Source organism: Lipophrys pholis (assembly GCF_963383615.2).
Source record: "Lipophrys pholis genome assembly, chromosome: 13".
Taxonomy (NCBI): Eukaryota; Metazoa; Chordata; class Actinopteri; order Blenniiformes; family Blenniidae; genus Lipophrys; species Lipophrys pholis.
The window spans coordinates 27,676,260-27,703,863 of NC_137632.1; the positions used below are offsets into that span (position 1 = coordinate 27,676,260).

General features: G+C 47.9%; 2 protein-coding genes across 2 annotated transcripts in view; both read right to left on the reverse strand.

Moving 5' to 3' along the window:
- Positions 1-27,604, reverse strand: part of LOC308118580 (collagen alpha-3(VI) chain-like) — an 84,071-nt gene that overhangs the window by 30,527 nt on the left and 25,940 nt on the right. The gene's annotated exons all lie outside the window — the stretch shown is intronic.
- Positions 21-27,580, reverse strand: LOC308118634 (uncharacterized protein; the record flags this gene model as incomplete). Its single annotated transcript, XM_080478142.1, has 34 exons — positions 26,993-27,580; positions 26,175-26,774; positions 25,316-25,909; positions 24,498-25,097; positions 23,639-24,232; positions 22,821-23,420; positions 21,962-22,555; positions 21,144-21,743; positions 20,285-20,878; positions 19,467-20,066; positions 18,608-19,201; positions 17,790-18,389; positions 16,931-17,524; positions 16,113-16,712; positions 15,254-15,847; positions 14,436-15,035; positions 13,577-14,170; positions 12,759-13,358; positions 11,900-12,493; positions 11,082-11,681; positions 10,223-10,816; positions 9,405-10,004; positions 8,546-9,139; positions 7,728-8,327; positions 6,869-7,462; positions 6,051-6,650; positions 5,192-5,785; positions 4,374-4,973; positions 3,515-4,108; positions 2,697-3,296; positions 1,838-2,431; positions 1,020-1,619; positions 161-754; positions 21-25 (listed from the first exon to the last, which is right to left on the reverse strand). Exons 1-34 carry the CDS (start codon positions 27,513-27,515, stop codon positions 21-23), a joined length of 19,632 nt encoding a protein of 6,543 aa, XP_080334268.1. The 5' UTR covers positions 27,516-27,580.

Here is a 27,604-nt window from a genome sequence, read left to right on the forward strand (position 1 = left end):
AAAGGTCAGGTGAGGAAAAGCTAGCCTTGATAATAGACAATCACTCTAATGTGTTTAAATAGCTAAGCTCGATGAAGTAAAACTAGTCCAACATGCTTTGATCCAAATGAAATTGCACCCCACTCGGAACTTGAAAAGTGAAAATCTGTGTACTTCTTACCAGTCACTGTTGGTGTCATGGGCGTGGCCCTCGCTAGAACTTTGCTCATTACAGCGGACAGCTGCTCTTGGACACTGGGGAGGTCGGTGAAGTCAGACACTGACAGAGCATAATTTGGTTCATACGATATCTTCTGCAGCTCTCTACTGTCTGAACCCCTCGTGCCAATGCCAGCTACAATGATGCCCTGCTGCTTGAGAGCAGAGGCTGGGGTATCCACATTGTCAGAGGACCTTCCCCCAGTGAGCAGGATCAACATTTGTGGAACACCTTGCATTCGCCGACTCCCTGAGGAGTTAGTGAAGACGTTCTCCCTGACATATTGGAGGGCTGCCCCGGTGTTCAGGGGTCTTCCTCCTTTGTGTCTGAGCCCTCTGATGGAATCAACAACATCCTCTTTTGTGTTGTATGTGTTCAGATAGAACTGGACCTCTGCGTCTCTGCTGTACTGGACCACAGAGACACGGTCGTTGTTGTCTCCCACATTGAGTTTCTCCACCTCTCGCTCAACAAAATCACGCATGGCAGCGAAGCCATTCCTTGAGCTGTCAGAACCATCCAGAAGGAATACAATATCCCTTTTGGCAGTGTCAACTGAGAAAAGTAAGAAGATAAAAACAATGAAAGTATTTGCTATCAGTATGCTCATGGCCTAACTGGATTGGCAGACTATAACAGATGAGGTCAAAAGTCAAACAGCTACTGCTATTGTTAAAAGGCACTTCTAAAGCTACCGCTCCCTCTCAGATTGAACCTATCAAGCTGATCAAGTGTGTTACTTGCTCCATTGTTGCCATTACAAATCAAAAATAGTGTGCAAGCCACTTGGCCAAACTAATAGTTGTGTTTGACAACATACCAGATACAGTTGGAGTTTCTGGGAGGACGTCAGTTACCACAGAGTCCACCAAAGACTGCAGTTGCTGTTGCACATTGGGGAGCTCAGTAAATTCAGACACAGACAGAGCATTACTTGGGTCCTGGGATATCGTCTGCAGTTCTCTGCTGTCAGAGCCTCTGGTTCCAATTGCAAAGGTAGACACACCCAACTGTTTGAGGGCAGAGGCTGGCGCATCCACACTGTCAAACGATCTGCCACCATTCAGCAGGATCAAGACCTGTGGAACGCCTTCAAGGCGCCTGCTTCCAGCAGAGGCCGTGAAGACGTTGTCCCTCAAGTACTGGAGAGCCGCTCCGGTGTTGGTGGGTCGTCCGCCTTTGTGCCTCAAACCTCTGACAGTGTCAAGGATCTGGCTCTTTGTCGTATACGTGTTCAGGTAGAACTGGACAGCCGGGTCTCTGCTGTACTGAACCACTGACACGCGGTCTTTGTTGTCATCCACACTGAGCGTCTGCACTGCTCTTTCAACAAAGTCTCGCATAGCTGGGAATCCAGTTCTAGTAGCATCGGACCCATCCAGCAAGAACACAATATCCCTTCCTGGTGCTCCTCTCACCACTAGGGAAAATAAGATGTGGCATATTAATTAAAGTGTAGAATCTAGCTTTTTTTGCCCAAAGGTCAGGTGAGGAAAAGCTAGCCTTGATAATAGACAATCACTCTAATGTGTTTAAATAGCTAAGCTCGATGAATTTAAATTAGTCCAACATGCTTTGATCCAAATGAAATTGCACCCCACTCGGAACTTGAAAAGTGAAAATCTGTGTACTTCTTACCAGTCACTGTTGGTGTCATGGGCGTGGCCCCCACTAGAACTTTGCTCATTACAGCGGAGAGCTGCTCTTGGACACTGGGGAGGTCGGTGAAGTCAGACACTGACAGAGCATAATTTGGTTCATACGATATCTTCTGCAGCTCTCTACTGTCTGAACCCCTCGTGCCAATGCCAGCTACAATGATGCCCTGCTGCTTGAGAGCAGAGGCTGGGGTATCCACATTGTCAGAGGACCTTCCCCCAGTGAGCAGGATCAACATTTGTGGAACACCTTGCATTCGCCGACTCCCTGAGGAGTTAGTGAAGACGTTCTCCCTGACATATTGGAGGGCTGCCCCGGTGTTCAGGGGTCTTCCTCCTTTGTGTCTGAGCCCTCTGATGGAATCAACAACATCCTCTTTTGTGTTGTATGTGTTCAGATAGAACTGGACCTCTGCGTCTCTGCTGTACTGGACCACAGAGACACGGTCGTTGTTGTCTCCCACATTGAGTTTCTCCACCTCTCGCTCAACAAAATCACGCATGGCAGCGAAGCCATTCCTTGAGCTGTCAGAACCATCCAGAAGGAATACAATATCCCTTTTGGCAGTGCCAACTGAGAAAAGTAAGAAGATAAAAACAATGAAAGTATTTGCTATCAGTATGCTCATGGCCTAACTGGATTGGCAGACTATAACAGATGAGGTCAACAGTCAAACAGCTACTGCTATTGTTAAAAGGCACTTCTAAAGCTACCGCTCCCTCTCAGATTGAACCTATCAAGCTGATCAAGTGTGTCATTTGCTCCATTGTTGCCATTACAAATCAAAAATAGTGTGCAAGCCACTTGGCCAAACTAATAGTTGTGTTTGACAACATACCAGATACAGTTGGAGTTTCTGGGAGGACGTCAGTTACCACAGAGTCCACCAAAGACTGCAGTTGCTGTTGTACATTGGGGAGCTCAGTAAATTCAGACACAGACAGAGCATTACTTGGGTCCTGGGATATCGTCTGCAGTTCTCTGCTGTCAGAGCCTCTGGTTCCAATTGCAAAGGTAGACACACCCAACTGTTTGAGGGCAGAGGCTGGCGCATCCACACTGTCAAACGATCTGCCACCATTCAGCAGGATCAAGACCTGTGGAACGCCTTCAAGGCGCCTGCTTCCAGCAGAGGCCGTGAAGACGTTGTCCCTCAAGTACTGGAGAGCCGCTCCGGTGTTGGTGGGTCGTCCGCCTTTGTGCCTCAAACCTCTGACAGTGTCAAGGATCTGGCTCTTTGTCGTATACGTGTTCAGGTAGAACTGGACAGCCGGGTCTCTGCTGTACTGAACCACTGACACGCGGTCTTTGTTGTCATCCACACTGAGCGTCTGCACTGCTCTTTCAACAAAGTCTCGCATAGCTGGGAATCCAGTTCTAGTAGCATCGGACCCATCCAGCAAGAACACAACATCCCTTCCTGGTGCTCCTCTCACCACTAGGGAAAATAAGATGTGGCATATTAATTAAAGTGTAGAATCTAGCTTTTTTTGCCCAAAGGTCAGGTGAGGAAAAGCTAGCCTTGATAATAGACAATCACTCTAATGTGTTTAAATAGCTAAGCTCGATGAATTAAAACTAGTCCAACATGCTTTGATCCAAATGAAATTGCACCCCACTCGGAACTTGAAAAGTGAAAATCTGTGTACTTCTTACCAGTCACTGTTGGTGTCATGGGCGTGGCCCCCTCTAGAACTTTGCTCATTACAGCGGAGAGCTGCTCTTGGACACTGGGGAGGTCGGTGAAGTCAGACACTGACAGAGCATAATTTGGTTCATACGATATCTTCTGCAGCTCTCTACTGTCTGAACCCCTCGTGCCAATGCCAGCTACAATGATGCCCTGCTGCTTGAGAGCAGAGGCTGGGGTATCCACATTGTCAGAGGACCTTCCCCCAGTGAGCAGGATCAACATTTGTGGAACACCTTGCATTCGCCGACTCCCTGAGGAGTTAGTGAAGACGTTCTCCCTGACATATTGGAGGGCTGCCCCGGTGTTCAGGGGTCTTCCTCCTTTGTGTCTGAGCCCTCTGATGGAATCAACAACATCCTCTTTTGTGTTGTATGTGTTCAGATAGAACTGGACCTCTGCGTCTCTGCTGTACTGGACCACAGAGACACGGTCGTTGTTGTCTCCCACATTGAGTTTCTCCACCTCTCGCTCAACAAAATCACGCATGGCAGCGAAGCCATTCCTTGAGCTGTCAGAACCATCCAGAAGGAATACAATATCCCTTTTGGCAGTGTCAACTGAGAAAAGTAAGAAGATAAAAACAATGAAAGTATTTGCTATCAGTATGCTCATGGCCTAACTGGATTGGCAGACTATAACAGATGAGGTCAAAAGTCAAACAGCTACTGCTATTGTTAAAAGGCACTTCTAAAGCTACCGCTCCCTCTCAGATTGAACCTATCAAGCTGATCAAGTGTGTTTCTTGCTCCATTGTTGCCATTACAAATCAAAAATAGTGTGCAAGCCACTTGGCCAAACTAATAGTTGTGTTTGACAACATACCAGATACAGTTGGAGTTTCTGGGAGGACGTCAGTTACCACAGAGTCCACCAAAGACTGCAGTTGCTGTTGTACATTGGGGAGCTCAGTAAATTCAGACACAGACAGAGCATTACTTGGGTCCTGGGATATCGTCTGCAGTTCTCTGCTGTCAGAGCCTCTGGTTCCAATTGCAAAGGTAGACACACCCAACTGTTTGAGGGCAGAGGCTGGCGCATCCACACTGTCAAACGATCTGCCACCATTCAGCAGGATCAAGACCTGTGGAACGCCTTCAAGGCGCCTGCTTCCAGCAGAGGCCGTGAAGACGTTGTCCCTCAAGTACTGGAGAGCCGCTCCGGTGTTGGTGGGTCGTCCGCCTTTGTGCCTCAAACCTCTGACAGTGTCAAGGATCTGGCTCTTTGTCGTATACGTGTTCAGGTAGAACTGGACAGCCGGGTCTCTGCTGTACTGAACCACTGACACGCGGTCTTTGTTGTCATCCACACTGAGCGTCTGCACTGCTCTTTCAACAAAGTCTCGCATAGCTGGGAATCCAGTTCTAGTAGCATCGGACCCATCCAGCAAGAACACAACATCCCTTCCTGGTGCTCCTCTCACCACTAGGGAAAATAAGATGTGGCATATTAATTAAAGTGTAGAATCTAGCTTTTTTTGCCCAAAGGTCAGGTGAGGAAAAGCTAGCCTTGATAATAGACAATCACTCTAATGTGTTTAAATAGCTAAGCTCGATGAAGTAAAACTAGTCCAACATGCTTTGATCCAAATGAAATTGCACCCCACTCGGAACTTGAAAAGTGAAAATCTGTGTACTTCTTACCAGTCACTGTTGGTGTCATGGGCGTGGCCCTCGCTAGAACTTTGCTCATTACAGCGGACAGCTGCTCTTGGACACTGGGGAGGTCGGTGAAGTCAGACACTGACAGAGCATAATTTGGTTCATACGATATCTTCTGCAGCTCTCTACTGTCTGAACCCCTCGTGCCAATGCCAGCTACAATGATGCCCTGCTGCTTGAGAGCAGAGGCTGGGGTATCCACATTGTCAGAGGACCTTCCCCCAGTGAGCAGGATCAACATTTGTGGAACACCTTGCATTCGCCGACTCCCTGAGGAGTTAGTGAAGACGTTCTCCCTGACATATTGGAGGGCTGCCCCGGTGTTCAGGGGTCTTCCTCCTTTGTGTCTGAGCCCTCTGATGGAATCAACAACATCCTCTTTTGTGTTGTATGTGTTCAGATAGAACTGGACCTCTGCGTCTCTGCTGTACTGGACCACAGAGACACGGTCGTTGTTGTCTCCCACATTGAGTTTCTCCACCTCTCGCTCAACAAAATCACGCATGGCAGCGAAGCCATTCCTTGAGCTGTCAGAACCATCCAGAAGGAATACAATATCCCTTTTGGCAGTGTCAACTGAGAAAAGTAAGAAGATAAAAACAATGAAAGTATTTGCTATCAGTATGCTCATGGCCTAACTGGATTGGCAGACTATAACAGATGAGGTCAAAAGTCAAACAGCTACTGCTATTGTTAAAAGGCACTTCTAAAGCTACCGCTCCCTCTCAGATTGAACCTATCAAGCTGATCAAGTGTGTTACTTGCTCCATTGTTGCCATTACAAATCAAAAATAGTGTGCAAGCCACTTGGCCAAACTAATAGTTGTGTTTGACAACATACCAGATACAGTTGGAGTTTCTGGGAGGACGTCAGTTACCACAGAGTCCACCAAAGACTGCAGTTGCTGTTGCACATTGGGGAGCTCAGTAAATTCAGACACAGACAGAGCATTACTTGGGTCCTGGGATATCGTCTGCAGTTCTCTGCTGTCAGAGCCTCTGGTTCCAATTGCAAAGGTAGACACACCCAACTGTTTGAGGGCAGAGGCTGGCGCATCCACACTGTCAAACGATCTGCCACCATTCAGCAGGATCAAGACCTGTGGAACGCCTTCAAGGCGCCTGCTTCCAGCAGAGGCCGTGAAGACGTTGTCCCTCAAGTACTGGAGAGCCGCTCCGGTGTTGGTGGGTCGTCCGCCTTTGTGCCTCAAACCTCTGACAGTGTCAAGGATCTGGCTCTTTGTCGTATACGTGTTCAGGTAGAACTGGACAGCCGGGTCTCTGCTGTACTGAACCACTGACACGCGGTCTTTGTTGTCATCCACACTGAGCGTCTGCACTGCTCTTTCAACAAAGTCTCGCATAGCTGGGAATCCAGTTCTAGTAGCATCGGACCCATCCAGCAAGAACACAACATCCCTTCCTGGTGCTCCTCTCACCACTAGGGAAAATAAGATGTGGCATATTAATTAAAGTGTAGAATCTAGCTTTTTTTGCCCAAAGGTCAGGTGAGGAAAAGCTAGCCTTGATAATAGACAATCACTCTAATGTGTTTAAATAGCTAAGCTCGATGAATTTAAATTAGTCCAACATGCTTTGATCCAAATGAAATTGCACCCCACTCGGAACTTGAAAAGTGAAAATCTGTGTACTTCTTACCAGTCACTGTTGGTGTCATGGGCGTGGCCCCCACTAGAACTTTGCTCATTACAGCGGAGAGCTGCTCTTGGACACTGGGGAGGTCGGTGAAGTCAGACACTGACAGAGCATAATTTGGTTCATACGATATCTTCTGCAGCTCTCTACTGTCTGAACCCCTCGTGCCAATGCCAGCTACAATGATGCCCTGCTGCTTGAGAGCAGAGGCTGGGGTATCCACATTGTCAGAGGACCTTCCCCCAGTGAGCAGGATCAACATTTGTGGAACACCTTGCATTCGCCGACTCCCTGAGGAGTTAGTGAAGACGTTCTCCCTGACATATTGGAGGGCTGCCCCGGTGTTCAGGGGTCTTCCTCCTTTGTGTCTGAGCCCTCTGATGGAATCAACAACATCCTCTTTTGTGTTGTATGTGTTCAGATAGAACTGGACCTCTGCGTCTCTGCTGTACTGGACCACAGAGACACGGTCGTTGTTGTCTCCCACATTGAGTTTCTCCACCTCTCGCTCAATAAAATCACGCATGGCAGCGAAGCCATTCCTTGAGCTGTCAGAACCATCCAGAAGGAATACAATATCCCTTTTGGCAGTGTCAACTGAGAAAAGTAAGAAGATAAAAACAATGAAAGTATTTGCTATCAGTATGCTCATGGCCTAACTGGATTGGCAGACTATAACAGATAAGGTCAAAAGTCAAACAGCTACTGCTATTGTTAAAAGGCACTTCTAAAGCTACCGCTCCCTCTCAGATTGAACCTATCAAGCTGATCAAGTGTGTTTCTTGCTCCATTGTTGCCATTACAAATCAAAAATAGTGTGCAAGCCACTTGGCCAAACTAATAGTTGTGTTTGACAACATACCAGATACAGTTGGAGTTTCTGGGAGGACGTCAGTTACCACAGAGTCCACCAAAGACTGCAGTTGCTGTTGCACATTGGGGAGCTCAGTAAATTCAGACACAGACAGAGCATTACTTGGGTCCTGGGATATCGTCTGCAGTTCTCTGCTGTCAGAGCCTCTGGTTCCAATTGCAAAGGTAGACACACCCAACTGTTTGAGGGCAGAGGCTGGCGCATCCACACTGTCAAACGATCTGCCACCATTCAGCAGGATCAAGACCTGTGGAACGCCTTCAAGGCGCCTGCTTCCAGCAGAGGCCGTGAAGACGTTGTCCCTCAAGTACTGGAGAGCCGCTCCGGTGTTGGTGGGTCGTCCGCCTTTGTGCCTCAAACCTCTGACAGTGTCAAGGATCTGGCTCTTTGTCGTATACGTGTTCAGGTAGAACTGGACAGCCGGGTCTCTGCTGTACTGAACCACTGACACGCGGTCTTTGTTGTCATCCACACTGAGCGTCTGCACTGCTCTTTCAACAAAGTCTCGCATAGCTGGGAATCCAGTTCTAGTAGCATCGGACCCATCCAGCAAGAACACAACATCCCTTCCTGGTGCTCCTCTCACCACTAGGGAAAATAAGATGTGGCATATTAATTAAAGTGTAGAATCTAGCTTTTTTTGCCCAAAGGTCAGGTGAGGAAAAGCTAGCCTTGATAATAGACAATCACTCTAATGTGTTTAAATAGCTAAGCTCGATGAATTTAAATTAGTCCAACATGCTTTGATCCAAATGAAATTGCACCCCACTCGGAACTTGAAAAGTGAAAATCTGTGTACTTCTTACCAGTCACTGTTGGTGTCATGGGCGTGGCCCCCACTAGAACTTTGCTCATTACAGCGGAGAGCTGCTCTTGGACACTGGGGAGGTCGGTGAAGTCAGACACTGACAGAGCATAATTTGGTTCATACGATATCTTCTGCAGCTCTCTACTGTCTGAACCCCTCGTGCCAATGCCAGCTACAATGATGCCCTGCTGCTTGAGAGCAGAGGCTGGGGTATCCACATTGTCAGAGGACCTTCCCCCAGTGAGCAGGATCAACATTTGTGGAACACCTTGCATTCGCCGACTCCCTGAGGAGTTAGTGAAGACGTTCTCCCTGACATATTGGAGGGCTGCCCCTGTGTTCAGGGGTCTTCCTCCTTTGTGTCTGAGCCCTCTGATGGAATCAACAACATCCTCTTTTGTGTTGTATGTGTTCAGATAGAACTGGACCTCTGCGTCTCTGCTGTACTGGACCACAGAGACACGGTCGTTGTTGTCTCCCACATTGAGTTTCTCCACCTCTCGCTCAATAAAATCACGCATGGCAGCGAAGCCATTCCTTGAGCTGTCAGAACCATCCAGAAGGAATACAATATCCCTTTTGGCAGTGTCAACTGAGAAAAGTAAGAAGATAAAAACAATGAAAGTATTTGCTATCAGTATGCTCATGGCCTAACTGGATTGGCAGACTATAACAGATGAGGTCAAAAGTCAAACAGCTACTGCTATTGTTAAAAGGCACTTCTAAAGCTACCGCTCCCTCTCAGATTGAACCTATCAAGCTGATCAAGTGTGTTACTTGCTCCATTGTTGCCATTACAAATCAAAAATAGTGTGCAAGCCACTTGGCCAAACTAATAGTTGTGTTTGACAACATACCAGATACAGTTGGAGTTTCTGGGAGGACGTCAGTTACCACAGAGTCCACCAAAGACTGCAGTTGCTGTTGTACATTGGGGAGCTCAGTAAATTCAGACACAGACAGAGCATTACTTGGGTCCTGGGATATCGTCTGCAGTTCTCTGCTGTCAGAGCCTCTGGTTCCAATTGCAAAGGTAGACACACCCAACTGTTTGAGGGCAGAGGCTGGCGCATCCACACTGTCAAACGATCTGCCACCATTCAGCAGGATCAAGACCTGTGGAACGCCTTCAAGGCGCCTGCTTCCAGCAGAGGCCGTGAAGACGTTGTCCCTCAAGTACTGGAGAGCCGCTCCGGTGTTGGTGGGTCGTCCGCCTTTGTGCCTCAAACCTCTGACAGTGTCAAGGATCTGGCTCTTTGTCGTATACGTGTTCAGGTAGAACTGGACAGCCGGGTCTCTGCTGTACTGAACCACTGACACGCGGTCTTTGTTGTCATCCACACTGAGCGTCTGCACTGCTCTTTCAACAAAGTCTCGCATAGCTGGGAATCCAGTTCTAGTAGCATCGGACCCATCCAGCAAGAACACAACATCCCTTCCTGGTGCTCCTCTCACCACTAGGGAAAATAAGATGTGGCATATTAATTAAAGTGTAGAATCTAGCTTTTTTTGCCCAAAGGTCAGGTGAGGAAAAGCTAGCCTTGATAATAGACAATCACTCTAATGTGTTTAAATAGCTAAGCTCGATGAATTAAAACTAGTCCAACATGCTTTGATCCAAATGAAATTGCACCCCACTCGGAACTTGAAAAGTGAAAATCTGTGTACTTCTTACCAGTCACTGTTGGTGTCATGGGCGTGGCCCCCACTAGAACTTTGCTCATTACAGCGGAGAGCTGCTCTTGGACACTGGGGAGGTCGGTGAAGTCAGACACTGACAGAGCATAATTTGGTTCATACGATATCTTCTGCAGCTCTCTACTGTCTGAACCCCTCGTGCCAATGCCAGCTACAATGATGCCCTGCTGCTTGAGAGCAGAGGCTGGGGTATCCACATTGTCAGAGGACCTTCCCCCAGTGAGCAGGATCAACATTTGTGGAACACCTTGCATTCGCCGACTCCCTGAGGAGTTAGTGAAGACGTTCTCCCTGACATATTGGAGGGCTGCCCCGGTGTTCAGGGGTCTTCCTCCTTTGTGTCTGAGCCCTCTGATGGAATCAACAACATCCTCTTTTGTGTTGTATGTGTTCAGATAGAACTGGACCTCTGCGTCTCTGCTGTACTGGACCACAGAGACACGGTCGTTGTTGTCTCCCACATTGAGTTTCTCCACCTCTCGCTCAATAAAATCACGCATGGCAGCGAAGCCATTCCTTGAGCTGTCAGAACCATCCAGAAGGAATACAATATCCCTTTTGGCAGTGTCAACTGAGAAAAGTAAGAAGATAAAAACAATGAAAGTATTTGCTATCAGTATGCTCATGGCCTAACTGGATTGGCAGACTATAACAGATGAGGTCAAAAGTCAAACAGCTACTGCTATTGTTAAAAGGCACTTCTAAAGCTACCGCTCCCTCTCAGATTGAACCTATCAAGCTGATCAAGTGTGTTACTTGCTCCATTGTTGCCATTACAAATCAAAAATAGTGTGCAAGCCACTTGGCCAAACTAATAGTTGTGTTTGACAACATACCAGATACAGTTGGAGTTTCTGGGAGGACGTCAGTTACCACAGAGTCCACCAAAGACTGCAGTTGCTGTTGTACATTGGGGAGCTCAGTAAATTCAGACACAGACAGAGCATTACTTGGGTCCTGGGATATCGTCTGCAGTTCTCTGCTGTCAGAGCCTCTGGTTCCAATTGCAAAGGTAGACACACCCAACTGTTTGAGGGCAGAGGCTGGCGCATCCACACTGTCAAACGATCTGCCACCATTCAGCAGGATCAAGACCTGTGGAACGCCTTCAAGGCGCCTGCTTCCAGCAGAGGCCGTGAAGACGTTGTCCCTCAAGTACTGGAGAGCCGCTCCGGTGTTGGTGGGTCGTCCGCCTTTGTGCCTCAAACCTCTGACAGTGTCAAGGATCTGGCTCTTTGTCGTATACGTGTTCAGGTAGAACTGGACAGCCGGGTCTCTGCTGTACTGAACCACTGACACGCGGTCTTTGTTGTCATCCACACTGAGCGTCTGCACTGCTCTTTCAACAAAGTCTCGCATAGCTGGGAATCCAGTTCTAGTAGCATCGGACCCATCCAGCAAGAACACAACATCCCTTCCTGGTGCTCCTCTCACCACTAGGGAAAATAAGATGTGGCATATTAATTAAAGTGTAGAATCTAGCTTTTTTTGCCCAAAGGTCAGGTGAGGAAAAGCTAGCCTTGATAATAGACAATCACTCTAATGTGTTTAAATAGCTAAGCTCGATGAATTAAAACTAGTCCAACATGCTTTGATCCAAATGAAATTGCACCCCACTCGGAACTTGAAAAGTGAAAATCTGTGTACTTCTTACCAGTCACTGTTGGTGTCATGGGCGTGGCCCCCACTAGAACTTTGCTCATTACAGCGGAGAGCTGCTCTTGGACACTGGGGAGGTCGGTGAAGTCAGACACTGACAGAGCATAATTTGGTTCATACGATATCTTCTGCAGCTCTCTACTGTCTGAACCCCTCGTGCCAATGCCAGCTACAATGATGCCCTGCCGCTTGAGAGCAGAGGCTGGGGTATCCACATTGTCAGAGGACCTTCCCCCAGTGAGCAGGATCAACATTTGTGGAACACCTTGCATTCGCCGACTCCCTGAGGAGTTAGTGAAGACGTTCTCCCTGACATATTGGAGGGCTGCCCCGGTGTTCAGGGGTCTTCCTCCTTTGTGTCTGAGCCCTCTGATGGAATCAACAACATCCTCTTTTGTGTTGTATGTGTTCAGATAGAACTGGACCTCTGCGTCTCTGCTGTACTGGACCACAGAGACACGGTCGTTGTTGTCTCCCACATTGAGTTTCTCCACCTCTCGCTCAACAAAATCACGCATGGCAGCGAAGCCATTCCTTGAGCTGTCAGAACCATCCAGAAGGAATACAATATCCCTTTTGGCAGTGTCAACTGAGAAAAGTAAGAAGATAAAAACAATGAAAGTATTTGCTATCAGTATGCTCATGGCCTAACTGGATTGGCAGACTATAACAGATGAGGTCAAAAGTCAAACAGCTACTGCTATTGTTAAAAGGCAGTTCTAAAGCTACCGCTCCCTCTCAGATTGAACCTATCAAGCTGATCAAGTGTGTTACTTGCTCCATTGTTGCCATTACAAATCAAAAATAGTGTGCAAGCCACTTGGCCAAACTAATAGTTGTGTTTGACAACATACCAGATACAGTTGGAGTTTCTGGGAGGACGTCAGTTACCACAGAGTCCACCAAAGACTGCAGTTGCTGTTGCACATTGGGGAGCTCAGTAAATTCAGACACAGACAGAGCATTACTTGGGTCCTGGGATATCGTCTGCAGTTCTCTGCTGTCAGAGCCTCTGGTTCCAATTGCAAAGGTAGACACACCCAACTGTTTGAGGGCAGAGGCTGGCGCATCCACACTGTCAAACGATCTGCCACCATTCAGCAGGATCAAGACCTGTGGAACGCCTTCAAGGCGCCTGCTTCCAGCAGAGGCCGTGAAGACGTTGTCCCTCAAGTACTGGAGAGCCGCTCCGGTGTTGGTGGGTCGTCCGCCTTTGTGCCTCAAACCTCTGACAGTGTCAAGGATCTGGCTCTTTGTCGTATACGTGTTCAGGTAGAACTGGACAGCCGGGTCTCTGCTGTACTGAACCACTGACACGCGGTCTTTGTTGTCATCCACACTGAGCGTCTGCACTGCTCTTTCAACAAAGTCTCGCATAGCTGGGAATCCAGTTCTAGTAGCATCGGACCCATCCAGCAAGAACACAACATCCCTTCCTGGTGCTCCTCTCACCACTAGGGAAAATAAGATGTGGCATATTAATTAAAGTGTAGAATCTAGCTTTTTTTGCCCAAAGGTCAGGTGAGGAAAAGCTAGCCTTGATAATAGACAATCACTCTAATGTGTTTAAATAGCTAAGCTCGATGAATTTAAATTAGTCCAACATGCTTTGATCCAAATGAAATTGCACCCCACTCGGAACTTGAAAAGTGAAAATCTGTGTACTTCTTACCAGTCACTGTTGGTGTCATGGGCGTGGCCCCCACTAGAACTTTGCTCATTACAGCGGAGAGCTGCTCTTGGACACTGGGGAGGTCGGTGAAGTCAGACACTGACAGAGCATAATTTGGTTCATACGATATCTTCTGCAGCTCTCTACTGTCTGAACCCCTCGTGCCAATGCCAGCTACAATGATGCCCTGCTGCTTGAGAGCAGAGGCTGGGGTATCCACATTGTCAGAGGACCTTCCCCCAGTGAGCAGGATCAACATTTGTGGAACACCTTGCATTCGCCGACTCCCTGAGGAGTTAGTGAAGACGTTCTCCCTGACATATTGGAGGGCTGCCCCTGTGTTCAGGGGTCTTCCTCCTTTGTGTCTGAGCCCTCTGATGGAATCAACAACATCCTCTTTTGTGTTGTATGTGTTCAGATAGAACTGGACCTCTGCGTCTCTGCTGTACTGGACCACAGAGACACGGTCGTTGTTGTCTCCCACATTGAGTTTCTCCACCTCTCGCTCAATAAAATCACGCATGGCAGCGAAGCCATTCCTTGAGCTGTCAGAACCATCCAGAAGGAATACAATATCCCTTTTGGCAGTGTCAACTGAGAAAAGTAAGAAGATAAAAACAATGAAAGTATTTGCTATCAGTATGCTCATGGCCTAACTGGATTGGCAGACTATAACAGATGAGGTCAAAAGTCAAACAGCTACTGCTATTGTTAAAAGGCACTTCTAAAGCTACCGCTCCCTCTCAGATTGAACCTATCAAGCTGATCAAGTGTGTTACTTGCTCCATTGTTGCCATTACAAATCAAAAATAGTGTGCAAGCCACTTGGCCAAACTAATAGTTGTGTTTGACAACATACCAGATACAGTTGGAGTTTCTGGGAGGACGTCAGTTACCACAGAGTCCACCAAAGACTGCAGTTGCTGTTGTACATTGGGGAGCTCAGTAAATTCAGACACAGACAGAGCATTACTTGGGTCCTGGGATATCGTCTGCAGTTCTCTGCTGTCAGAGCCTCTGGTTCCAATTGCAAAGGTAGACACACCCAACTGTTTGAGGGCAGAGGCTGGCGCATCCACACTGTCAAACGATCTGCCACCATTCAGCAGGATCAAGACCTGTGGAACGCCTTCAAGGCGCCTGCTTCCAGCAGAGGCCGTGAAGACGTTGTCCCTCAAGTACTGGAGAGCCGCTCCGGTGTTGGTGGGTCGTCCGCCTTTGTGCCTCAAACCTCTGACAGTGTCAAGGATCTGGCTCTTTGTCGTATACGTGTTCAGGTAGAACTGGACAGCCGGGTCTCTGCTGTACTGAACCACTGACACGCGGTCTTTGTTGTCATCCACACTGAGCGTCTGCACTGCTCTTTCAACAAAGTCTCGCATAGCTGGGAATCCAGTTCTAGTAGCATCGGACCCATCCAGCAAGAACACAACATCCCTTCCTGGTGCTCCTCTCACCACTAGGGAAAATAAGATGTGGCATATTAATTAAAGTGTAGAATCTAGCTTTTTTTGCCCAAAGGTCAGGTGAGGAAAAGCTAGCCTTGATAATAGACAATCACTCTAATGTGTTTAAATAGCTAAGCTCGATGAATTAAAACTAGTCCAACATGCTTTGATCCAAATGAAATTGCACCCCACTCGGAACTTGAAAAGTGAAAATCTGTGTACTTCTTACCAGTCACTGTTGGTGTCATGGGCGTGGCCCCCACTAGAACTTTGCTCATTACAGCGGAGAGCTGCTCTTGGACACTGGGGAGGTCGGTGAAGTCAGACACTGACAGAGCATAATTTGGTTCATACGATATCTTCTGCAGCTCTCTACTGTCTGAACCCCTCGTGCCAATGCCAGCTACAATGATGCCCTGCTGCTTGAGAGCAGAGGCTGGGGTATCCACATTGTCAGAGGACCTTCCCCCAGTGAGCAGGATCAACATTTGTGGAACACCTTGCATTCGCCGACTCCCTGAGGAGTTAGTGAAGACGTTCTCCCTGACATATTGGAGGGCTGCCCCGGTGTTCAGGGGTCTTCCTCCTTTGTGTCTGAGCCCTCTGATGGAATCAACAACATCCTCTTTTGTGTTGTATGTGTTCAGATAGAACTGGACCTCTGCGTCTCTGCTGTACTGGACCACAGAGACACGGTCGTTGTTGTCTCCCACATTGAGTTTCTCCACCTCTCGCTCAATAAAATCACGCATGGCAGCGAAGCCATTCCTTGAGCTGTCAGAACCATCCAGAAGGAATACAATATCCCTTTTGGCAGTGTCAACTGAGAAAAGTAAGAAGATAAAAACAATGAAAGTATTTGCTATCAGTATGCTCATGGCCTAACTGGATTGGCAGACTATAACAGATGAGGTCAAAAGTCAAACAGCTACTGCTATTGTTAAAAGGCACTTCTAAAGCTACCGCTCCCTCTCAGATTGAACCTATCAAGCTGATCAAGTGTGTTACTTGCTCCATTGTTGCCATTACAAATCAAAAATAGTGTGCAAGCCACTTGGCCAAACTAATAGTTGTGTTTGACAACATACCAGATACAGTTGGAGTTTCTGGGAGGACGTCAGTTACCACAGAGTCCACCAAAGACTGCAGTTGCTGTTGCACATTGGGGAGCTCAGTAAATTCAGACACAGACAGAGCATTACTTGGGTCCTGGGATATCGTCTGCAGTTCTCTGCTGTCAGAGCCTCTGGTTCCAATTGCAAAGGTAGACACACCCAACTGTTTGAGGGCAGAGGCTGGCGCATCCACACTGTCAAACGATCTGCCACCATTCAGCAGGATCAAGACCTGTGGAACGCCTTCAAGGCGCCTGCTTCCAGCAGAGGCCGTGAAGACGTTGTCCCTCAAGTACTGGAGAGCCGCTCCGGTGTTGGTGGGTCGTCCGCCTTTGTGCCTCAAACCTCTGACAGTGTCAAGGATCTGGCTCTTTGTCGTATACGTGTTCAGGTAGAACTGGACAGCCGGGTCTCTGCTGTACTGAACCACTGACACGCGGTCTTTGTTGTCATCCACACTGAGCGTCTGCACTGCTCTTTCAACAAAGTCTCGCATAGCTGGGAATCCAGTTCTAGTAGCATCGGACCCATCCAGCAAGAACACAACATCCCTTCCTGGTGCTCCTCTCACCACTAGGGAAAATAAGATGTGGCATATTAATTAAAGTGTAGAATCTAGCTTTTTTTGCCCAAAGGTCAGGTGAGGAAAAGCTAGCCTTGATAATAGACAATCACTCTAATGTGTTTAAATAGCTAAGCTCGATGAATTTAAACTAGTCCAACATGCTTTGATCCAAATGAAATTGCACCCCACTCGGAACTTGAAAAGTGAAAATCTGTGTACTTCTTACCAGTCACTGTTGGTGTCATGGGCGTGGCCCCCACTAGAACTTTGCTCATTACAGCGGAGAGCTGCTCTTGGACACTGGGGAGGTCGGTGAAGTCAGACACTGACAGAGCATAATTTGGTTCATACGATATCTTCTGCAGCTCTCTACTGTCTGAACCCCTCGTGCCAATGCCAGCTACAATGATGCCCTGCTGCTTGAGAGCAGAGGCTGGGGTATCCACATTGTCAGAGGACCTTCCCCCAGTGAGCAGGATCAACATTTGTGGAACACCTTGCATTCGCCGACTCCCTGAGGAGTTAGTGAAGACGTTCTCCCTGACATATTGGAGGGCTGCCCCGGTGTTCAGGGGTCTTCCTCCTTTGTGTCTGAGCCCTCTGATGGAATCAACAACATCCTCTTTTGTGTTGTATGTGTTCAGATAGAACTGGACCTCTGCGTCTCTGCTGTACTGGACCACAGAGACACGGTCGTTGTTGTCTCCCACATTGAGTTTCTCCACCTCTCGCTCAATAAAATCACGCATGGCAGCGAAGCCATTCCTTGAGCTGTCAGAACCATCCAGAAGGAATACAATATCCCTTTTGGCAGTGTCAACTGAGAAAAGTAAGAAGATAAAAACAATGAAAGTATTTGCTATCAGTATGCTCATGGCCTAACTGGATTGGCAGACTATAACAGATGAGGTCAAAAGTCAAACAGCTACTACTATTGTTAAAAGGCACTTCTAAAGCTACCGCTCCCTCTCAGATTGAACCTATCAAGCTGATCAAGTGTGTTTCTTGCTCCATTGTTGCCATTACAAATCAAAAATAGTGTGCAAGCCACTTGGCCAAACTAATAGTTGTGTTTGACAACATACCAGATACAGTTGGAGTTTCTGGGAGGACGTCAGTTACCACAGAGTCCACCAAAGACTGCAGTTGCTGTTGCACATTGGGGAGCTCAGTAAATTCAGACACAGACAGAGCATTACTTGGGTCCTGGGATATCGTCTGCAGTTCTCTGCTGTCAGAGCCTCTGGTTCCAATTGCAAAGGTAGACACACCCAACTGTTTGAGGGCAGAGGCTGGCGCATCCACACTGTCAAACGATCTGCCACCATTCAGCAGGATCAAGACCTGTGGAACGCCTTCAAGGCGCCTGCTTCCAGCAGAGGCCGTGAAGACGTTGTCCCTCAAGTACTGGAGAGCCGCTCCGGTGTTGGTGGGTCGTCCGCCTTTGTGCCTCAAACCTCTGACAGTGTCAAGGATCTGGCTCTTTGTCGTATACGTGTTCAGGTAGAACTGGACAGCCGGGTCTCTGCTGTACTGAACCACTGACACGCGGTCTTTGTTGTCATCCACACTGAGCGTCTGCACTGCTCTTTCAACAAAGTCTCGCATAGCTGGGAATCCAGTTCTAGTAGCATCGGACCCATCCAGCAAGAACACAACATCCCTTCCTGGTGCTCCTCTCACCACTAGGGAAAATAAGATGTGGCATATTAATTAAAGTGTAGAATCTAGCTTTTTTTGCCCAAAGGTCAGGTGAGGAAAAGCTAGCCTTGATAATAGACAATCACTCTAATGTGTTTAAATAGCTAAGCTCGATGAATTTAAATTAGTCCAACATGCTTTGATCCAAATGAAATTGCACCCCACTCGGAACTTGAAAAGTGAAAATCTGTGTACTTCTTACCAGTCACTGTTGGTGTCATGGGCGTGGCCCCCACTAGAACTTTGCTCATTACAGCGGAGAGCTGCTCTTGGACACTGGGGAGGTCGGTGAAGTCAGACACTGACAGAGCATAATTTGGTTCATACGATATCTTCTGCAGCTCTCTACTGTCTGAACCCCTCGTGCCAATGCCAGCTACAATGATGCCCTGCTGCTTGAGAGCAGAGGCTGGGGTATCCACATTGTCAGAGGACCTTCCCCCAGTGAGCAGGATCAACATTTGTGGAACACCTTGCATTCGCCGACTCCCTGAGGAGTTAGTGAAGACGTTCTCCCTGACATATTGGAGGGCTGCCCCTGTGTTCAGGGGTCTTCCTCCTTTGTGTCTGAGCCCTCTGATGGAATCAACAACATCCTCTTTTGTGTTGTATGTGTTCAGATAGAACTGGACCTCTGCGTCTCTGCTGTACTGGACCACAGAGACACGGTCGTTGTTGTCTCCCACATTGAGTTTCTCCACCTCTCGCTCAATAAAATCACGCATGGCAGCGAAGCCATTCCTTGAGCTGTCAGAACCATCCAGAAGGAATACAATATCCCTTTTGGCAGTGTCAACTGAGAAAAGTAAGAAGATAAAAACAATGAAAGTATTTGCTATCAGTATGCTCATGGCCTAACTGGATTGGCAGACTATAACAGATGAGGTCAAAAGTCAAACAGCTACTGCTATTGTTAAAAGGCACTTCTAAAGCTACCGCTCCCTCTCAGATTGAACCTATCAAGCTGATCAAGTGTGTTACTTGCTCCATTGTTGCCATTACAAATCAAAAATAGTGTGCAAGCCACTTGGCCAAACTAATAGTTGTGTTTGACAACATACCAGATACAGTTGGAGTTTCTGGGAGGACGTCAGTTACCACAGAGTCCACCAAAGACTGCAGTTGCTGTTGTACATTGGGGAGCTCAGTAAATTCAGACACAGACAGAGCATTACTTGGGTCCTGGGATATCGTCTGCAGTTCTCTGCTGTCAGAGCCTCTGGTTCCAATTGCAAAGGTAGACACACCCAACTGTTTGAGGGCAGAGGCTGGCGCATCCACACTGTCAAACGATCTGCCACCATTCAGCAGGATCAAGACCTGTGGAACGCCTTCAAGGCGCCTGCTTCCAGCAGAGGCCGTGAAGACGTTGTCCCTCAAGTACTGGAGAGCCGCTCCGGTGTTGGTGGGTCGTCCGCCTTTGTGCCTCAAACCTCTGACAGTGTCAAGGATCTGGCTCTTTGTCGTATACGTGTTCAGGTAGAACTGGACAGCCGGGTCTCTGCTGTACTGAACCACTGACACGCGGTCTTTGTTGTCATCCACACTGAGCGTCTGCACTGCTCTTTCAACAAAGTCTCGCATAGCTGGGAATCCAGTTCTAGTAGCATCGGACCCATCCAGCAAGAACACAACATCCCTTCCTGGTGCTCCTCTCACCACTAGGGAAAATAAGATGTGGCATATTAATTAAAGTGTAGAATCTAGCTTTTTTTGCCCAAAGGTCAGGTGAGGAAAAGCTAGCCTTGATAATAGACAATCACTCTAATGTGTTTAAATAGCTAAGCTCGATGAATTAAAACTAGTCCAACATGCTTTGATCCAAATGAAATTGCACCCCACTCGGAACTTGAAAAGTGAAAATCTGTGTACTTCTTACCAGTCACTGTTGGTGTCATGGGCGTGGCCCCCACTAGAACTTTGCTCATTACAGCGGAGAGCTGCTCTTGGACACTGGGGAGGTCGGTGAAGTCAGACACTGACAGAGCATAATTTGGTTCATACGATATCTTCTGCAGCTCTCTACTGTCTGAACCCCTCGTGCCAATGCCAGCTACAATGATGCCCTGCTGCTTGAGAGCAGAGGCTGGGGTATCCACATTGTCAGAGGACCTTCCCCCAGTGAGCAGGATCAACATTTGTGGAACACCTTGCATTCGCCGACTCCCTGAGGAGTTAGTGAAGACGTTCTCCCTGACATATTGGAGGGCTGCCCCAGTGTTCAGGGGTCTTCCTCCTTTGTGTCTGAGCCCTCTGATGGAATCAACAACATCCTCTTTTGTGTTGTATGTGTTCAGATAGAACTGGACCTCTGCGTCTCTGCTGTACTGGACCACAGAGACACGGTCGTTGTTGTCTCCCACATTGAGTTTCTCCACCTCTCGCTCAATAAAATCACGCATGGCAGCGAAGCCATTCCTTGAGCTGTCAGAACCATCCAGAAGGAATACAATATCCCTTTTGGCAGTGTCAACTGAGAAAAGTAAGAAGATAAAAACAATGAAAGTATTTGCTATCAGTATGCTCATGGCCTAACTGGATTGGCAGACTATAACAGATGAGGTCAAAAGTCAAACAGCTACTGCTATTGTTAAAAGGCACTTCTAAAGCTACCGCTCCCTCTCAGATTGAACCTATCAAGCTGATCAAGTGTGTTTCTTGCTCCATTGTTGCCATTACAAATCAAAAATAGTGTGCAAGCCACTTGGCCAAACTAATAGTTGTGTTTGACAACATACCAGATACAGTTGGAGTTTCTGGGAGGACGTCAGTTACCACAGAGTCCACCAAAGACTGCAGTTGCTGTTGTACATTGGGGAGCTCAGTAAATTCAGACACAGACAGAGCATTACTTGGGTCCTGGGATATCGTCTGCAGTTCTCTGCTGTCAGAGCCTCTGGTTCCAATTGCAAAGGTAGACACACCCAACTGTTTGAGGGCAGAGGCTGGCGCATCCACACTGTCAAACGATCTGCCACCATTCAGCAGGATCAAGACCTGTGGAACGCCTTCAAGGCGCCTGCTTCCAGCAGAGGCCGTGAAGACGTTGTCCCTCAAGTACTGGAGAGCCGCTCCGGTGTTGGTGGGTCGTCCGCCTTTGTGCCTCAAACCTCTGACAGTGTCAAGGATCTGGCTCTTTGTCGTATACGTGTTCAGGTAGAACTGGACAGCCGGGTCTCTGCTGTACTGAACCACTGACACGCGGTCTTTGTTGTCATCCACACTGAGCGTCTGCACTGCTCTTTCAACAAAGTCTCGCATAGCTGGGAATCCAGTTCTAGTAGCATCGGACCCATCCAGCAAGAACACAACATCCCTTCCTGGTGCTCCTCTCACCACTAGGGAAAATAAGATGTGGCATATTAATTAAAGTGTAGAATCTAGCTTTTTTTGCCCAAAGGTCAGGTGAGGAAAAGCTAGCCTTGATAATAGACAATCACTCTAATGTGTTTAAATAGCTAAGCTCGATGAATTAAAACTAGTCCAACATGCTTTGATCCAAATGAAATTGCACCCCACTCGGAACTTGAAAAGTGAAAATCTGTGTACTTCTTACCAGTCACTGTTGGTGTCATGGGCGTGGCCCCCTCTAGAACTTTGCTCATTACAGCGGAGAGCTGCTCTTGGACACTGGGGAGGTCGGTGAAGTCAGACACTGACAGAGCATAATTTGGTTCATACGATATCTTCTGCAGCTCTCTACTGTCTGAACCCCTCGTGCCAATGCCAGCTACAATGATGCCCTGCTGCTTGAGAGCAGAGGCTGGGGTATCCACATTGTCAGAGGACCTTCCCCCAGTGAGCAGGATCAACATTTGTGGAACACCTTGCATTCGCCGACTCCCTGAGGAGTTAGTGAAGACGTTCTCCCTGACATATTGGAGGGCTGCCCCGGTGTTCAGGGGTCTTCCTCCTTTGTGTCTGAGCCCTCTGATGGAATCAACAACATCCTCTTTTGTGTTGTATGTGTTCAGATAGAACTGGACCTCTGCGTCTCTGCTGTACTGGACCACAGAGACACGGTCGTTGTTGTCTCCCACATTGAGTTTCTCCACCTCTCGCTCAATAAAATCACGCATGGCAGCGAAGCCATTCCTTGAGCTGTCAGAACCATCCAGAAGGAATACAATATCCCTTTTGGCAGTGTCAACTGAGAAAAGTAAGAAGATAAAAACAATGAAAGTATTTGCTATCAGTATGCTCATGGCCTAACTGGATTGGCAGACTATAACAGATGAGGTCAAAAGTCAAACAGCTACTGCTATTGTTAAAAGGCACTTCTAAAGCTACCGCTCCCTCTCAGATTGAACCTATCAAGCTGATCAAGTGTGTTTCTTGCTCCATTGTTGCCATTACAAATCAAAAATAGTGTGCAAGCCACTTGGCCAAACTAATAGTTGTGTTTGACAACATACCAGATACAGTTGGAGTTTCTGGGAGGACGTCAGTTACCACAGAGTCCACCAAAGACTGCAGTTGCTGTTGTACATTGGGGAGCTCAGTAAATTCAGACACAGACAGAGCATTACTTGGGTCCTGGGATATCGTCTGCAGTTCTCTGCTGTCAGAGCCTCTGGTTCCAATTGCAAAGGTAGACACACCCAACTGTTTGAGGGCAGAGGCTGGCGCATCCACACTGTCAAACGATCTGCCACCATTCAGCAGGATCAAGACCTGTGGAACGCCTTCAAGGCGCCTGCTTCCAGCAGAGGCCGTGAAGACGTTGTCCCTCAAGTACTGGAGAGCCGCTCCGGTGTTGGTGGGTCGTCCGCCTTTGTGCCTCAAACCTCTGACAGTGTCAAGGATCTGGCTCTTTGTCGTATACGTGTTCAGGTAGAACTGGACAGCCGGGTCTCTGCTGTACTGAACCACTGACACGCGGTCTTTGTTGTCATCCACACTGAGCGTCTGCACTGCTCTTTCAACAAAGTCTCGCATAGCTGGGAATCCAGTTCTAGTAGCATCGGACCCATCCAGCAAGAACACAACATCCCTTCCTGGTGCTCCTCTCACCACTAGGGAAAATAAGATGTGGCATATTAATTAAAGTGTAGAATCTAGCTTTTTTTGCCCAAAGGTCAGGTGAGGAAAAGCTAGCCTTGATAATAGACAATCACTCTAATGTGTTTAAATAGCTAAGCTCGATGAATTAAAACTAGTCCAACATGCTTTGATCCAAATGAAATTGCACCCCACTCGGAACTTGAAAAGTGAAAATCTGTGTACTTCTTACCAGTCACTGTTGGTGTCATGGGCGTGGCCCCCACTAGAACTTTGCTCATTACAGCGGAGAGCTGCTCTTGGACACTGGGGAGGTCGGTGAAGTCAGACACTGACAGAGCATAATTTGGTTCATACGATATCTTCTGCAGCTCTGTACTGTCTGAACCCCTCGTGCCAATGCCAGCTACAATGATGCCCTGCTGCTTGAGAGCAGAGGCTGGGGTATCCACATTGTCAGAGGACCTTCCCCCAGTGAGCAGGATCAACATTTGTGGAACACCTTGCATTCGCCGACTCCCTGAGGAGTTAGTGAAGACGTTCTCCCTGACATATTGGAGGGCTGCCCCGGTGTTCAGGGGTCTTCCTCCTTTGTGTCTGAGCCCTCTGATGGAATCAACAACATCCTCTTTTGTGTTGTATGTGTTCAGATAGAACTGGACCTCTGCGTCTCTGCTGTACTGGACCACAGAGACACGGTCGTTGTTGTCTCCCACATTGAGTTTCTCCACCTCTCGCTCAATAAAATCACGCATGGCAGCGAAGCCATTCCTTGAGCTGTCAGAACCATCCAGAAGGAATACAATATCCCTTTTGGCAGTGTCAACTGAGAAAAGTAAGAAGATAAAAACAATGAAAGTATTTGCTATCAGTATGCTCATGGCCTAACTGGATTGGCAGACTATAACAGATGAGGTCAAAAGTCAAACAGCTACTGCTATTGTTAAAAGGCACTTCTAAAGCTACCGCTCCCTCTCAGATTGAACCTATCAAGCTGATCAAGTGTGTTTCTTGCTCCATTGTTGCCATTACAAATCAAAAATAGTGTGCAAGCCACTTGGCCAAACTAATAGTTGTGTTTGACAACATACCAGATACAGTTGGAGTTTCTGGGAGGACGTCAGTTACCACAGAGTCCACCAAAGACTGCAGTTGCTGTTGTACATTGGGGAGCTCAGTAAATTCAGACACAGACAGAGCATTACTTGGGTCCTGGGATATCGTCTGCAGTTCTCTGCTGTCAGAGCCTCTGGTTCCAATTGCAAAGGTAGACACACCCAACTGTTTGAGGGCAGAGGCTGGCGCATCCACACTGTCAAACGATCTGCCACCATTCAGCAGGATCAAGACCTGTGGAACGCCTTCAAGGCGCCTGCTTCCAGCAGAGGCCGTGAAGACGTTGTCCCTCAAGTACTGGAGAGCCGCTCCGGTGTTGGTGGGTCGTCCGCCTTTGTGCCTCAAACCTCTGACAGTGTCAAGGATCTGGCTCTTTGTCGTATACGTGTTCAGGTAGAACTGGACAGCCGGGTCTCTGCTGTACTGAACCACTGACACGCGGTCTTTGTTGTCATCCACACTGAGCGTCTGCACTGCTCTTTCAACAAAGTCTCGCATAGCTGGGAATCCAGTTCTAGTAGCATCGGACCCATCCAGCAAGAACACAACATCCCTTCCTGGTGCTCCTCTCACCACTAGGGAAAATAAGATGTGGCATATTAATTAAAGTGTAGAATCTAGCTTTTTTTGCCCAAAGGTCAGGTGAGGAAAAGCTAGCCTTGATAATAGACAATCACTCTAATGTGTTTAAATAGCTAAGCTCGATGAATTAAAACTAGTCCAACATGCTTTGATCCAAATGAAATTGCACCCCACTCGGAACTTGAAAAGTGAAAATCTGTGTACTTCTTACCAGTCACTGTTGGTGTCATGGGCGTGGCCCCCACTAGAACTTTGCTCATTACAGCGGAGAGCTGCTCTTGGACACTGGGGAGGTCGGTGAAGTCAGACACTGACAGAGCATAATTTGGTTCATACGATATCTTCTGCAGCTCTCTACTGTCTGAACCCCTCGTGCCAATGCCAGCTACAATGATGCCCTGCTGCTTGAGAGCAGAGGCTGGGGTATCCACATTGTCAGAGGACCTTCCCCCAGTGAGCAGGATCAACATTTGTGGAACACCTTGCATTCGCCGACTCCCTGAGGAGTTAGTGAAGACGTTCTCCCTGACATATTGGAGGGCTGCCCCGGTGTTCAGGGGTCTTCCTCCTTTGTGTCTGAGCCCTCTGATGGAATCAACAACATCCTCTTTTGTGTTGTATGTGTTCAGATAGAACTGGACCTCTGCGTCTCTGCTGTACTGGACCACAGAGACACGGTCGTTGTTGTCTCCCACATTGAGTTTCTCCACCTCTCGCTCAATAAAATCACGCATGGCAGCGAAGCCATTCCTTGAGCTGTCAGAACCATCCAGAAGGAATACAATATCCCTTTTGGCAGTGTCAACTGAGAAAAGTAAGAAGATAAAAACAATGAAAGTATTTGCTATCAGTATGCTCATGGCCTAACTGGATTGGCAGACTATAACAGATGAGGTCAAAAGTCAAACAGCTACTGCTATTGTTAAAAGGCACTTCTAAAGCTACCGCTCCCTCTCAGATTGAACCTATCAAGCTGATCAAGTGTGTTTCTTGCTCCATTGTTGCCATTACAAATCAAAAATAGTGTGCAAGCCACTTGGCCAAACTAATAGTTGTGTTTGACAACATACCAGATACAGTTGGAGTTTCTGGGAGGACGTCAGTTACCACAGAGTCCACCAAAGACTGCAGTTGCTGTTGTACATTGGGGAGCTCAGTAAATTCAGACACAGACAGAGCATTACTTGGGTCCTGGGATATCGTCTGCAGTTCTCTGCTGTCAGAGCCTCTGGTTCCAATTGCAAAGGTAGACACACCCAACTGTTTGAGGGCAGAGGCTGGCGCATCCACACTGTCAAACGATCTGCCACCATTCAGCAGGATCAAGACCTGTGGAACGCCTTCAAGGCGCCTGCTTCCAGCAGAGGCCGTGAAGACGTTGTCCCTCAAGTACTGGAGAGCCGCTCCGGTGTTGGTGGGTCGTCCGCCTTTGTGCCTCAAACCTCTGACAGTGTCAAGGATCTGGCTCTTTGTCGTATACGTGTTCAGGTAGAACTGGACAGCCGGGTCTCTGCTGTACTGAACCACTGACACGCGGTCTTTGTTGTCATCCACACTGAGCGTCTGCACTGCTCTTTCAACAAAGTCTCGCATAGCTGGGAATCCAGTTCTAGTAGCATCGGACCCATCCAGCAAGAACACAACATCCCTTCCTGGTGCTCCTCTCACCACTAGGGAAAATAAGATGTGGCATATTAATTAAAGTGTAGAATCTAGCTTTTTTTGCCCAAAGGTCAGGTGAGGAAAAGCTAGCCTTGATAATAGACAATCACTCTAATGTGTTTAAATAGCTAAGCTCGATGAATTAAAACTAGTCCAACATGCTTTGATCCAAATGAAATTGCACCCCACTCGGAACTTGAAAAGTGAAAATCTGTGTACTTCTTACCAGTCACTGTTGGTGTCATGGGCGTGGCCCCCACTAGAACTTTGCTCATTACAGCGGAGAGCTGCTCTTGGACACTGGGGAGGTCGGTGAAGTCAGACACTGACAGAGCATAATTTGGTTCATACGATATCTTCTGCAGCTCTGTACTGTCTGAACCCCTCGTGCCAATGCCAGCTACAATGATGCCCTGCTGCTTGAGAGCAGAGGCTGGGGTATCCACATTGTCAGAGGACCTTCCCCCAGTGAGCAGGATCAACATTTGTGGAACACCTTGCATTCGCCGACTCCCTGAGGAGTTAGTGAAGACGTTCTCCCTGACATATTGGAGGGCTGCCCCGGTGTTCAGGGGTCTTCCTCCTTTGTGTCTGAGCCCTCTGATGGAATCAACAACATCCTCTTTTGTGTTGTATGTGTTCAGATAGAACTGGACCTCTGCGTCTCTGCTGTACTGGACCACAGAGACACGGTCGTTGTTGTCTCCCACATTGAGTTTCTCCACCTCTCGCTCAACAAAATCACGCATGGCAGCGAAGCCATTCCTTGAGCTGTCAGAACCATCCAGAAGGAATACAATATCCCTTTTGGCAGTGTCAACTGAGAAAAGTAAGAAGA